The sequence below is a fragment of the Tachyglossus aculeatus genome, unplaced genomic scaffold (assembly GCF_015852505.1).
Source record: "Tachyglossus aculeatus isolate mTacAcu1 unplaced genomic scaffold, mTacAcu1.pri scaffold_101_arrow_ctg1, whole genome shotgun sequence".
Classification (NCBI taxonomy): Eukaryota; Metazoa; Chordata; class Mammalia; order Monotremata; family Tachyglossidae; genus Tachyglossus; species Tachyglossus aculeatus.
In genome coordinates this window covers 820,826-835,468 of record NW_024044842.1, presented here as the reverse complement: position 1 = coordinate 835,468, position 14,643 = coordinate 820,826, and the positions used below count along the sequence as shown (strand labels likewise).

Genomic DNA, 14,643 nt, shown 5'->3' with positions numbered 1-14,643 from the left:
AGCCGGGGTCACCGGAGGGTCACCGTGGGGCCTCTCGGGGGGTCATCCTGGGGTCGTAAGCAGGGTCACTTTCGGTTTGTCCCGGGGCCACTCTGGGGTCCCAGCCGGGGTCATCGTGGGGTCACAGCCGGGGTCACCGGAGGGCCACCGTGGGGCCTCTCTGGGGGTCATAAGCAGGGTCACTTTAGGTTCGTCACGGGGCCACTCTGGGGTCCTAGGTGGGGTCATCGTGGGGTCACAGCCGGGGTCACCGGAGGGTCACCGTGGGGCCACTCTGGAGGTCATCCTGGGGTCGTAAGCAGGGTCACTTTCGGTTCGTCACGGGGCCACTCTGGGGTCCCAGCTGGGGTCACTGGAGGGTCACCATGGGGCCCTTCTGGGGGCCATCGTAAGCGGGGTCACTTTAGGGTCGCCACAGGGCCACTCTGGGGTCCTAGCCGGGGTCATCGTGGGGTCACATCCGGGGTCATCGGACGGTCACCTTGGGGCCTATCTGGGGGTCATCCTGGGGTCGTAAGTAGGGTCGCTTTAGGTTCGTCACGGGGCCACTCTGGGGTCCCAGCCGGGGTTATCGTGGGTCACATCCGGGGTCACCGGAGGGTCACCGCGGGGCCTCTCTGGGGTCCCGGCCGGGGTCATCCTGGGGTCATAGCCGGGGTCACTTTAGGATCTCCAGGGGGCCACTCTGGGGTCCCGGCCGGGGTCATCGTGGGGTCAGAGCCGGGGTCACCGTGGGGCCTCTCGGGGGTCCCAGCCGGGGTCATCCTGGGGTCATAGCCGGGGTCACTTTAGGGTCACCGCAGGGCCTCTCTGGGGTCCCGGCCGGGGTCATCGTGGGGTCACATCGGGGGTCATCGGATGGTCACCTTGGGGCCTATCTGGGGGTCAGCCTGGGGTCGTAAGTAGGGTCACTTTAGGTTCGTCATGGGGCCACTCTGGGATCCCAGCCGGGGTTATCGTGGGTCACATCCGGGGTCACCGGAGGGTCACCGCGGGGCCTCTCTGGGGTCCCGGCCGGGGTCATCCTGGGGTCATAGCCCGGGTCACCTTAGGGTCGCCTCAGGGCTACTCTGGGGTCCCGGCCGGGGTCATCGTGGGGTCACAGCCGGGGTCACCGTGGGGCCTCTCGGGGTCCCGGCCGGGGTCAGCCTGGGGTCATAGCCGGGGTCACTTTAGGGTCACCGCAGGGCCTCTCTGGGGTCCCGGCCGGGGTCATCGTGGGGTCACATCGGGGGTCATAGGATAGTCACCTTGGGGCCTATCTGGGGGTCATCCTGGGGTCGTAAGTAGGGTCGCTTTAGGTTCGTCATGGGGCCACTCTGGGGTCCCGGTCGGGGTCATCGTGGGGGTCATATCCGGGGTCATTGGACGGTCACCTTGGGGCCCATCTGGGGTCCCGGCCGGGGTCATCCTGGGGTCATAGCCCGGGTCACTTTAGGGTCGCCTCGGGGCCACTCTGGGGTCCCGGCCGGGGTCATCGTAGGGTCACAGCCGGGGTCACCGTGGGGCCTCTCGGGGGTCCCAGCCGGGGTCATCCTGGGGTCATAGCCGGGGTCACTTTAGGGTCGCCACGGGGCCTCTCCTCTGGGGGCCCCGGCCGGGGTCATCCTGGGGTCATAGCCGGGGTCACTGGAAGGTCATCACGGGGCCACTCTGGGGGTCCCGGCCAGGGTCATCGTGGGGTCAAGTCCGGGGTCCCGGCCGGGGTCATCCTGAGGTCAAAGCTGGGGTCACCTGAGGGTCGTCACGAGGCCGCTCTGGGGTCCCAGCCGGGGTCATCCTGGGGTCGCCGCGGGGCCTCCGTCGAGTCACGAGGGGGTCACCGCGGGGTCACGGCGGACGGGGGCGGGTCTCGGGGGGGGGGGGGAGGCCGGACCCTGTCCCACCTCCCTCCCCCGCCCTCGGGCCCCCCCGCCGGCCCCCCCAGATCACCCGCCGCTACGCCGAGTTCTCCTCCGCCCTGGTCAGCATCAACCAGACCATCCCCAGCGAGCGCACCCTGCAGCTCCTCGGCCAGCTACAGGTCAGAGGTCATCGTCATTCCTGTTTATTGAGCGCTTACTGTGTGCAGAGCACTGGACTAAGCGTCGCCCCCGGTCCCCCTTCCCCCCGGGCAGGTGGAGGTGGAGAACTTCGTGCTGCGCGTGGCCGCCGAGTTCTCGTCCCGGAAGGAGCAGCTCATCTTCCTGATCAACAACTACGACATGATGCTGGGCGTCCTCATGGTGAGCGGCCCCTCCGCCCCCCGGGCGTCCACGCGGCTCCCGACTTTGGGGGCGAGCAGCCGTACCCCACTGCCGTCCCCGTGGCGACGAGCATCCGTGCTCCGCGCCGCCGTCCCCGTGGCGACGAGCATTCGTGCTTTGCTGCCGTCCCCATGGCAACGAGCATCCCTGCTCCACCACAGTCCCCATGGCAACCGTCATCCATGCTCCCTGCCGCCGTCCCCATGGCGATGAGCATCCGTGCTCTGCCGCCGTCCCCATGGAATGAGCCTCTGTGGTTTGCTGCCGTCCCCATGGCGATGAGCATCCACGCTGCACCACAGTCGTCTCCGTGGCAACGAGCATCCCTGCTCCACCACAGTCCCCATGGCAACTGTCATCCGTGCTCCCCGCCGCCGTCCCCATGGCGATGAGCATCCGTGCTCTGCCGCTGTCCCCATGGCGACGAGCATCCACGTTCCACCACAGTCTCCATGGCAACGAGCATCCTTGCTCCACCACAGTCCCCATGGCAACTGTCATCCATGCTCCCTGGGGCCGTCCCCATGGCGATGAGCATCCGTGCTCTGCCGCCGTCCCCATGGCGACGAGCATCCACGCTCCACCACAGTCTCCATGGCAACGAGCATCCCTGCTCCACCACAGTCCCCATGGCAACTGTCATCCGTGCTCCCCGCCGCCGTCCCCATGGCCATGAGCATCCGTGCTCCGCCGCCGTCCCCGTGGCAACAGCCAGGCTGTGGTCCGCATTCATTCATTCACTCAGTCGTATTTATTGAGCGCTCATTATGTGCAGAGCACTGTACTAAGCGCTTGGGAAGTCCAAGTTGGCAACATATAGGGACGGTCCCTACCCAACAACGGGCTCAAGAAGCGGCGTGGCTCAGTGGCCAGAGCCCAGGCTTGGGAGTCCGAGGTCGTGGGTTCGAATCCCGGCTCCCCCGCACGTCCGCTGGGTGACCTTGGGCAAGTCACTTCGCTTCTCTGAGCCTCAGTTCCCTCCTCTGTAAAATGGGGATGAGGACTGGGAGCCCCCCGGGGGGACAACCTGATCACCACGTATCCCCCCCCACACAGCGCTTAGAACAGTGCTTGGCACATAGTAAGCGCTTAAAAAATGCCGTTATTAGTATTATTAAATACGATTGATTGATTGATTATTATTATCAGTGGGGGGGGTGCGCATCGGCACCACTGCCAAGGCAACAAGCATAGCCACCCCATCCCCATGGCAACAGCCCAGTTGCCTCTCCATCATCATCATCATGGTATTTAAGTACTCACTATTCATTTATTCAGTCAATCGTATTTATTGAGCAATTACTGTGTTCAGAGCACTGTACTAAGCGCCTGGGAAGGCCAAGTCAGCAACAGGTAGAGACGGTCCCACTGTTCTAAGCACCGGATCTCAAGAGCCGGCGGTGCCCGCCTCCCGTCCCCATGGCAACGGCATCCGTGCCCGCCCCGCCGTCCCCATGGCGACGGCATCCGTGCCCGCCCCGCCGTCCCCATGGCAACGGCCTCTGGCCTTGACCTCCCCCCCCCGCCCCTCCTCCGTCGTCGGAGGGCAGAGGAGGCACCTTCTCCCCGGGGTCGCGTTCCCCGAGCGCTCAGTACAGCGTCCCCGGAAATCCCGAGAAGCCGCGGCCTGGTGGGTGACATCGATGATAATAATGGCATTTATTAAGCGCTTACTATGTGCCGAGCGCTGTTCTAAGCGCCCGGGAGGATACAAGGTGATCGGGTTGTCCCACGGGGGGCTCCCGGCCTTCATCCCCATTGGACGGATGAGGGAACTGAGGCCCGGAGAAGTGAAGTGACTGGCCCCAGGTCGCCCAGCTGGCAAGTGGTGGAGCCGGGATTCGAACCCACGACCCCTGACCCTCTTCCCACTGAGCCACGCTGCTTCCCGGCAGCCGGGGACCCGAGTTCTAATCCCGGCTCCGCCGCCCGTCCAGTCGGGTGACCCCGGGCGAGAAGGGCGGCCTCGCCCTCCGGTTCATTCCAGTCTCCCCGCGGCGTTTAGAACAGCGCTGGCTATCTAGTGAGCGCCTAGCCGGTATCATTCCAAAAAAGAAAAGAGGTGGATACTACTGGCGAACGCCCCTTCTCCCCGAGAACCCCGTGGCCGCCCCTCTCAGTACGCCGGCGCTCGGCCCCCACCGTTGGGTAGGGACCGTCTCTCTATGTTGCCAACTTGGACTTCCCAAGCGCTTAGTACAGTGCTCTGCGCACAGTAAGCGCTCAATAAATACGATCGATGATGATGGGCCCGGAGCGAGGGCCGAGCGGGGCCCCTCGAAACCGACGGAAACCCTCGCCCCGAGCAGGAGCGGGCGGCCGACGACAGCAAGGAGGTGGAGGGGTTTCAGCAGCTGCTCAACGCCCGGACCCAGGTGGGACCCCCCCCGCCCCCCTGCCCCCACATCCGGTGACCCCCCCCTTCCGGTGACCCCCCCCCAAGTCCCTCCCCCACTTCCCGTGACTCCCCCTCAAGTCCGTCCCCCACTTCCGGTGACCCCTCCATCCCTCCCCCCCACTTCCCGTGACGGCCCCCCACTTCCGGTGACGCCCCCGTCCCTCCCCCCACCTCCTTTGACCCTCCCCCCAAGCCCCTCCCCCACTTCCGGGGACCCCTCCGTCCCTCCCCCCACTTCCCATGGCCCCCCCCAAGTCCCCCCCCGCCCTTCCCCCCCGCTTCCTGTGACACCCCCCCAAGTGCCTCCCCCACTTCTGTTGACCCCTCTGTCCTTCCCCCCACTTCCCGTGACCCCCCCCAAGTCCCTTCCCCACTTCCGGTGACCCCTCCGCCCCTCCCCCCAGTTCCTGTGACCCCCCCTCAAGCCCCTCCCCCCTTCTGGTGACCCCCCCAACCCCCCCCACACCTTTAGTGACCCCCCCCCTTAAGCCCTCCCCCACTTCCGGTGACCCCCATGCCCCTCCCCCCACCTCTAGTGACCTCCCCAAACTCCCCCCACATCCAGTGACCCCCCCAAATCCCTCCCCCCTCCTGGTGACCCCCCCCGTCCCTGCCCCCCGACCTCTAGTGACCTCCCCAGGCTCCCCCCGCACTTCCGGTGACCCCTCCGCCCCTCCCAGCCACATCCGATGACCCCCCCGAAGTCCCTCCCCCCACCTCTAGTGACCTCCCCAAGCTCCCCCCCCCCCCCACTTCCAGTGACCTCCCAATTCCCTCCCCCCTTCTGGTGACCCCCTCGTCCCTCCCCTCACCTCTAGTGACCTCCCCAAGCTCCCCCCCCCCCACTTCCGGTGGCCCCCCCCATTCCCCCCCAATCTGGTGACCCCCCCGTCCCTCCCCCCCCAACTCTAGTGACCTCCCCAGACTCCCCCCGCACTTCCAGTGACCCCTGCGCCCCTCCCATCCACATCCGGTGACCCCCCCCAATTCCCTCCCCAAATCTGGTGGACCCCCCCATCCTCCCCCCCATCTCTAGTGACCTCCCCAAGCTCCCCCCCCCAACTTCTGGTGACCCCCTCCGCCCCTCCTCCCCACATCCGGTGCCCCCCCCCCCCCCAGTCCCTCCTCCCTTCAGGTGACCCCCCCCAGCACCTCCCCCCACCTCTAATGACCTCTCCAAGCTCCCCCCCTCTTCCGGTGACCCCCCCCCACCACATCCGGTGACCTCCCCAGGCTCCCCCCCACTTCCGGTGACCCCTCCACCCCTCCCCTCCACATCCGGTGACCCCCCCATGCCCTCCCCCAAACCGATGACCCCCCCCCCGTCCCTCCCCCCCCATCTCTAGTGACCTCCCCAAGCTCCCCCCCACTTCCGGTGACCCCCTCCGCCCCTCCCCCCCACCTCCGGTGACCCCCCCCAAGTCCCTCCTCCCTTTAGGTGACCCCCCCAGTACCTCCCCCCACCTCTAATGACCTCTCCAAGCTCCCCCCCCACATCCGGTGACCCCCCCCAAGTCCCTCCCCCTTTCAGGTGACCCCGCCCAGTACCTCCCCCCATCTCTAATGACCTCTTCAAGCTCCCCCCCCCACATCCGGTGACCCCCCACAAGTCCCTCCTCCCTTCCAGTGACCCCCCCCCCAGTACCTCCCCCCACCTCTAGTGACCTCCCCAAACTCCCCCCCAACTTCCGGTGCCCCCCTCCACCCCTCCCCCCCACATCCGGTGGGGCCCCCCCCAAGTCCCACCCCCATCCGGTGACCCCCCCCGGGCCCTCCCCCCACCTCTGATGAGCACCCCCAAGCCCTCCCCCACTTCCGTTGACCCCTCGGACCCCCCCCCCCGTGACCTCCCCAAGCCCCTCTCCCCCCACCCCGTCCGGTGACCCCGGGGTCCCCGTCCCCCCCCCCACCGCCCACCGGGCGATGACCCCCGTTCTCCCCCCTCCGGCCCCGGAAGGAGTTCATCGAGGAGCTGCTGTCGCCTCCGTTCGGGGGGCTGGTGGCCTTCGTCAAGGAGGCCGAGGCCCTGGTGGAGCGGGGACAGGCCGACCGACTCCGCGGGGAGGAGGGTGAGGCCCGGCCGGGGGGCGGGGGGCGGGGATAGGGGGGCGGTGGGAGGGGGGCGGCCAAGTGACCGGAAGCCCCCCGTCCCGTCCCTTCCCGTCCCGTCCCGTCCCGGCCCCCAGCGCGCGTGAGCCAGCTGGCCCGCGGGTTCGCCTCCACCTGGAAGGTGTCCGTCGAGTCCCTGAGCCAGGACGTCATGAGGAGCTTCACCAACTTCAAAAACGGGACCAGCATCATCCAGGTGACTGACCCCTCGGCCCCTCCGCGGAGCCCCGCCTCAGCCCGGTGACCCTTGACCCCTTCGTCCCCCGGAGTCCCTCGTCCGGGTGACCCCTGACCCCTTGATCTCCCCAACTTCCTCACCCAAGTGACCCTCTGACCTCTTCACTTCCCCAAATCCCTCATCCGAGTGACCCCTGACCCTTCGATTTCCCTGAGTCCCTCAACCGAGTGACCCCTGACCTCTTGATGTCCCTGAATCCCTCATCCAGGTGACCCCGGACCCCTTGATCTCCCCGAGTTCCTCATCCGAGTGACCCCTGACCCCTTGATCTCCCCGAGTCCCTCATCCGAGTGACCCGTGACCCCTTGATTCCCCCGAGTCCCTCACCCGAGTGACCCCTGACCTCTCGATCTCCCCGAGTTCCTCATCCAAGTGACCCCGGACCCCTTGATCTCCCCGAGTTCCTCATCCGAGTGACCCCAGACCCCTTGATCTCCCGGAATCCCCCATCCAAGTGACCCCTTGATTCCCCCACGTCCCTCATCCGAGTGACCCCTGACCCCTTGATCTCCCCGAGTCCCTCATCCGAGTGACCCCTGACCCCTTGATTCCCCCGAGTCCCTCGCCCAAGTGACCCCTGACCTCTCGATCTCCCTGAATCCCTCACCCAAGTGATCCCTGACCTCTTGACGTCCCGAATCCCTCACCCAAGTGACCCCTGACCCCTCGATCTCCCCGAATCCCTCGTCCAAGTGACCCCTGACCCCTTGAGCTCCCCAAATCCCTCGACCAAGTGACCCCTGACCCCTCGACCTCCCCGAGTCCCTCGACCAAGTGACCCCTGACCCCTCGACCTCCCCGAATCCCTCCTCCAAGTGACCCCTGACCCCTCGACCTCCCCGAATCCCTCGTCCACGTGACCCCTGACCCCTCGGCCTCCCCGAATCCCTCGTCCGAGTGACCCCTGACCCCTCAATCTCCCCAAATCCCTCACCCAGATGACCCTTAACCCCCTGATCTCCTCGGGTCCTTCTCCCGAGTGACCCCTGACCCCTCGATCTCCCCGAGCCCCTCACCCGAGTGACCCCCGACCCCTCGATCTCCCCGAATCCCCCACCCGAGTGACCCCCGACCCCTCGCTCTCGAGTCCCTCACCCCAGCGACCCTCCATCCCCCCGAGTCCCTCGTCCAAGGGACCCCCCGGGCCCGCTCCGATGGAGTGACCCCTGACCCCCGGGCCCCCCCAAGTGACCCCCGACCCCTCCCGGGCCCCTCAGGGCGCGCTGACCCAGCTGATCCAGTACTACCACCGCTTCCACCGCCTCCTGTCGCAGCCGCCCCTGCGCTCCCTCCCGGCCCGCGCCGACCTCATCAACATCCATCACCTCATGGTGGAACTCAAGAAGCACAAGCCCAACTTCTGAGCTGTGCTGAGCGCCCGCGCCGAGCGCCGGGAAGGGGGGCGGCACGACAATAAACACAGAGGCGTGCCCACCCGCCAACATGCCCGTGTCGGTCCCTCCCGCCGGCGGGCGACGGGAAGGAGACGCGTCCGTCCGTTCGGCGGTACTCGTTGAGCGCTCGGCGCGTGCGGGGCGCTGTACTAAGCGCCGGGGAGACGGCGCCGTGACAGCAGGCAGACAGTCCGGGTGCGCGACAAGTCGAGACTCCTTGTGCGCGGGGGATAACGATGGCGTTTATTAAGCGCTTACTAGGTGCCAAGCGCTGTTCTAAGCGCCGGGGAGGTTCCCAGGGGATCAGGTTGGGTCCCGGTCTTCATCCCCATTTTACAGATGAGGTAAACTGAGGCCCAAGGTGGGGACTGTCCCTATATGTTCCCAACTTGGACCTCCCAAGCGCTTAGTACGGTGCCCTGCGCACGGGAAGCGCTCAGATAGGATTGATTGATTGAAGGGAGTCGCCCGGCTGAGAAGCGGGGGAGCCGGGATTTGAACCCGTGACCTCCGACTCCAAAGCCCGGGCTCTTCTAGACTGCGAGCCCACTGTCCGGTAGGGACCGTCTATGTTGCCAACTTGGACTTGCCAAGCGCTTACTACAGTGCTCTGCACACAGTAAGCGCTCAATAAATACGATGGAATGAATGAATGAACTTCCCAAGCGCTTAGTACAGTGCTCTGCACACAGTAAGGTCTCAGTAAATACGATTGAATGAGTGAATGAATTAACTTGTACTTCCCAAGCGCTTAGTACAGTGCTCTGCACACAGCGCTCAATACGATGGAATGAATGAATGAGTTAACCTGTACTTCCCAAGCGCTTAGTACAGTGCTGTACACACAGTAAGCGCTCAATAAATACGATGGAATGAATGAATGAACTTCCCAAGCGCTTAGTACAGTGCTCTGCACACAGTAAGCGCTCAATAAATACGATGGAATGAATGAATGAGTTAACTTGTACTTCCCAAGCGCTTTAGTACAGTGCTCTGCACACAGTAAGCGCTCAATAAATACGATGGAATGAATGAATTAACTTGTACTTCCCAAGCGCTTAGTACAGTGCTCTGCACACAGTAAGCGCTCAATAAATACGATGGAATGAATGAATGAACTTGTACATCCCAAGCGCTTAGTACAGTGCTCTGCACACAGTAAGCGCTCAATAAATACGATGGAATGAATGAATGAGTTAACTTGTACTTCCCAAGTGCTTAGTACAGTGCTCTGCACACAGTAAGTGCTCAATAAATACGATGGAATGAATGAATGAGTTAACTTGTACTTCCCAAGCGCTTAGTACACTGCTCTGCACACAGTAAGCGCTCAATAAATACGATGGAATGAATGAATGAGTTAACTTGTACTTCTCAAGCGCTTAGTACAGTGCTGTGCACACAGTAAGGGCTCAATAAATACGATGGAATGAATAAATTAATGAACTTGTACATCCCAAGCACTTAGTACAGTGCTCTGCACACAGCGCTCAATACGATGGAATGAATGAATGAGTTAACTTGTACTTCCCAAGCGCTTAGTACAGCGCTCTGCACACAGTAAGCGCGCAATAAATACGATGGAATGAATGAATGAATGAACGTGTACTTCCCAAGCGCTTAGTACAGTACTCTGCACACAGTAAGCGCTCAATAAATACAATTGAATGAATGAACTTGTACTTCCCAAGTGCTTAGTACAGTGCTCTGCACACAGTAAGCGCTCAATAAATACGATGGAATGAATGAAAATTAACTTTTACTTCCCAAGCGCTTAGTACAGTGCTCTGCACACAGCGCTCAATACGATGGAATGAATGAATGAGTTAACTTGTACTTCCCAAGCGCTTAGTACAGTGCTCTGCACACAGTAAGCGCTCAATAAATACGATGGAATGAATGAATGAGTTAACTTGTACTTCCCAAGCGCTTAGTACAGTGCTCTGCACACAGTAAGGGCTCAATAAATATGATGGAATGAATAAATGAATGAACTTGTACGTCCCAAGCGCTTAGTACAGTGCTCTGCACACAGCGCTCAATACGATGGAATGAATGAATGAGTTAACTTGTACTTCCCAAGCGCTTAGTACAGTGCTCTGCACACAGTAAGCGCTCAATAAATACGATGGAATGAATGAATGAACTTGTACTTCCCAAGCGCTTAGTACAGAGCTCTGCACATTGTAAGGGCCCAGGAAAGATGCTGGAATGAATGAATGAATGAATCATGGAATGACTATACTCAATCAATCATCAATCAATCAATCGTATGTATTGAGCGCTTACTATGTGCAGAGCACTGTACTAAGCGCTCGGGAAGTACAAATTGGCAACATAGAGAGACAGTCCCTACCCACCAGTGGGCTCACAGTCTAAAAGTCCTCTCTCCCAGGAAGCGCTCAGTCAATACAATGGGTTGGATGAATGAGTGAACAAACAAACTCTCCAAGCGCTTAGGACAGTGCAAGGCAGACGGTAAGCGCTCAGTAAGTACTATTGAATGAATGAGTGAATGAATGAATGAATGAATGAACGGCCCACAGTAGGAGGGATTTGGGGGGCATCGAGGACACAACTCCAGGCTGGGCGGGCCTGGCTCTTGCGCGTGCGCGGTTGGCTCCGGCTCCTGCGCACGCGCCGTTGGTTTTGGCTCCTGCGCAGGCGCGGTTGGCTACCGCGCCTGCGCACCTCCAACCTAAAGGGGCCTGCGCACCTCCAACCTAAAGGGGGCGGGTGCACGTGGGCGCGCCAGAGAAAAAAGTCGCCACCTGATTGGTTGAGGGCCTCGATGGAGGGGGCCACGGACCAATCACCGTCGCTCCCCTTCTGACAGCCACCGCGGGCACTTCCGGCCTCTCCTCAGGGGCCACTTCCGGCCTGTCTTGGCACTTCTGCTCCCTCCTAAGGGGACTCTGGGTTACTTATAATAATACTACTGGAATTTTTATTTATTTATTAATTTTACTTTTACATATCTATTCTATTTATTTTATTATGTTAGTATGTTTGGTTTGGTCTCCCCCTATTAGACTGTGAGCCCACTGTTGGGTAGGGACTGTCTCTGTCTGTTGCCAACTTGGACTTCCCAAGCGCTTAGTACAGTGCTCTGCACACAGTAAGCGCTCAATAAATACGATTGATGATGATGATGATGCGCTTACTATGTTCCCAGCACTGTTCTAAGCGCTGGGGGAGGTTAGAAGGAGATTAGGTTGTCCCACAGAGGGGGGGGCTCACAGTCTTCCTCACCATTTTACAGAGGAGGGAACTGAGGCCCAGAGAAGTGAAGTGACCTGCCCAAAGTCACGCAGATGGGAGAGGGTGGATTCGAACCCATGACCCCTCACCTCCTCCAGGAGGCCTTCCCAGACTGAGCCCCTTCCTTCCTCTCCCCCTCGTCCCCCTCTCCATCCCCCTCGTCTTACCTCCTTCCCTTCCCCACAGCACCTGTATAGATGTTTGTACGTATTTATTACTCTATTTCTTATTTATTTTACTTGTACATATCTATTCTATTTATTTTATTTCGTTAATATGTTTGGTTTTGTTCTCTGTCTCCCCCTTCTAGACTGTGAGCCCGCTGTTGGGTAGGGACCGTCTCTATGTGTTGCCGACTTGGACTTCCCAAGCGCTTAGTACAGTGCTCTGCACACAGTAAGCGCTCAATAAATACGACTGATTGATTAGAAGGAGATTAGGTTGTCCCACAGGGGGCTGCTCACAGTCTTCATCACCATTTTACAGATGAGGTCACTGAGACCCAGGGAAGTGAAGTGACCTGCCCAAAGTCACCCAGTTGGCAGAGGGTGGATTCGAACCCATGACCCCTGACTCCAAATAATAATGATGGCATTTGTTAAGCGCTTACTATGTGCAAAGCACTGTTCTAAGTGCTGAGGGGGGCGGTGGAATACAAGGTGATCAGGTTGGGGGCTCACAGTCATCATCCCCATTTTCCAGATGAGGGAACTGAGGCCCGGAGAAGTGAAGTGACTCGCCCAAGGTCACACAGCAGACATGTGGCGGAGCCAGGATTCGAACCCAGGACCTCTGACTCCAAAGCCCGGGCTCTTTCCACTGAGCCACGCTGCTTCTCTACTTCCGCCCCCTTCTCAGAGGCCTCTCATAGGATAATAACAACGATGGCATTTGTTAAGCGCTTACTCTGTGCGAAGCACTGTCTTGTTGTCTGTCTCCCCCTTCTAGACTGTGAGCCCGCCACAAGTCTGCTGTGTGACCTTGGGCGAGTCGCTTCACTTCTCTGAGCCTCAGCTACCTCATCGGTAAAAATGGGGATTAAGACTGTGAGCCCCACGTGGGACAACTTGATCACCTTGTATCCCCCCCACCCCCCCCAGCGCTTAGTACAGTGCTTTGCACATAGTAAGCGCTTAAGAAATGTCACCATTATTATGTTGCCAACTTGGACTTCCCAAGCGCTTAGTCCAGTGCTCTGCACACAGTAAGCGCTCGATAAACACGATTGATTGATTGATTGATTCTCAGGGGCCTCCCACCCGCTCCTCAGAGGCCTCTCTCCTCTCATGGGAACTTCCGTCCCCTCTTCCGCCCCCTCCTCAGAGGTCTCTGGGGACACCTCCACCAAGCCAGCTCTCTTCCTCCCTTCAAGGCCCTGCTGAGAGCTCACCTCCTCCAGGAAGCCCTCCCAGACTGAGCCCCTTCCTTCCTCTCCCCCTCTTCCCCCTCTCCATCCCCCCCATCTTACCTCCTTCCCTTCCTCACAGCACCTGTATATATGGATATATGTTTGTACATATTTGTTACTCTATTTATTTTACTTGTACCTATCTATTCTATTTATTTTATTTTGTTAGTATGTTTGGTTTTGTTCTGTCTCCCCCTTTTAGACTGTGAGCCCACTGTTGGGTAGGGACCGTCTCTAGATGTTGCCAGCTTGTACTTCCCAAGCGCTTAGTCCAGTGCTCTGCACACAGGAAGCGCTCAATAAATACGATTGATTGATATGTTTGTACATATTTATTACTCTATTTTACCTGTACATATCTATTCTATTTCTTTTATTTTGTTAGTATGTTTGGTTTTGTTCTCTGTCTCCCCCTTCTAGACTGCGAGCCCACTGTTGGGTAGGGACTGTCTCAATATGTTGCCAGCTTGTACTTCCCAAGCGCTTAGTCCAGTGCTTTGCACACAGTAAGCGCTCGATAAATACGATTGATTGATATGTTTGTACATATTTATTACTCTATTTATTTTACTTGTCCATATCTATTCTATGGATTTTATTTTGTTAGCACGTTTGGTTTTGTTCTCCGTCTCCCCCTTCTAGACTGTGAGCCCGCTGTTGGGTAGGGACCGTCTCTATATGTTGCCGACTTGTACTTCCCAAGCGCTTAGCACAGTGCTCTGCACACGGTAAGCGCTCGATAAATACGATTGATTGATTGATTGACTGATTGATTGATTGATTCTCAGGGCCCTCCCACCCCCTCCTCAGAGGCCTCTCTCTCTCATGGGCACGTCTGTCCCCTCTTCTGCCCCGTCCTCACGGGCCTCCTCCTCAGAGCCCTTTTGGGGGGCACTTCCGGTCCCTCCTCAGAGCCCTTTTGGGGGGCACTTCCGGTCCCTCCTCAGGGGCCCTTTGGGGGCACTTCCGGTCCCTCCTCAGAGGCCATTTGGGGGGCACTTCCGGTACCTCCTCAGAGCCCTTTTGGGGGGCACTTCCGGTTCCTCCTCAGAGCCCTTTTGGGGGGCACTTCCGGTTCCTCCTCAGAGCCCTTTTGAGGGGCACTTCCGGTCCCTCCTCAGGGGCCCTTTGGGGGGCACTTCCGGTCCCTCCTCAGGGGCCTTTTGGGGGGCACTTCCGGCTTCTCAGGGCCCTCCCGCCCCCTCCTCAGAGGCCTCTCTCCTCCCATGGGAACTTCCGTCCCCTCTTCCGCCCCCTCCTCAGGGGCCCCTGGGGGCACTTCCTCCCCCCCCCCCCAACACCCCAATCAAGGCACTTCTGCCCCCTCCTCAGAGGCCTTTTGGGGGGCACTTCCGCCCCCTCCACAGAGGCCTTTTGGGGGTCACTTCCACCCCCCCCCCAACGCCCCTCTGGGGGCACTTCCGGCTTCTCAGGGCCCTCCCGCCCCCTCCTCAGAGGCCTCTCTCTCATGGGAACTTGTCCCCTCCTCACGGGCCTCCTCTTCAGAGGCCTCTCGGGGCACTTCCGACCCCCCAGGGGTCTCTGGGGGCACTTCCACCCCCTTCGTAGGGGGCTTTTGGGGGGCACTT

At 60.2% G+C, this 14,643-nt stretch overlaps 1 protein-coding gene across 1 annotated transcript in view; it reads left to right on the top strand.

Annotated features, from left to right (window-relative positions):
• The window catches only part of VPS52 (VPS52 subunit of GARP complex), a 39,399-nt gene extending 30,972 nt beyond the window's left edge, over nt 1–8,427 (top strand). The window contains exons 10-15 of the mRNA XM_038742253.1: nt 1,928–2,023; nt 2,118–2,225; nt 4,556–4,621; nt 6,602–6,713; nt 6,831–6,949; nt 8,209–8,427. Of these exons, the coding sequence (XP_038598181.1) occupies nt 1,928–2,023; nt 2,118–2,225; nt 4,556–4,621; nt 6,602–6,713; nt 6,831–6,949; nt 8,209–8,355 (648 nt within the window). The 3' untranslated portion in view covers nt 8,356–8,427. The remainder of the gene's footprint in view (nt 1–1,927; nt 2,024–2,117; nt 2,226–4,555; nt 4,622–6,601; nt 6,714–6,830; nt 6,950–8,208) is intronic.
• Nucleotides 8,428–14,643: the final 6,216 nt, after the last annotated feature.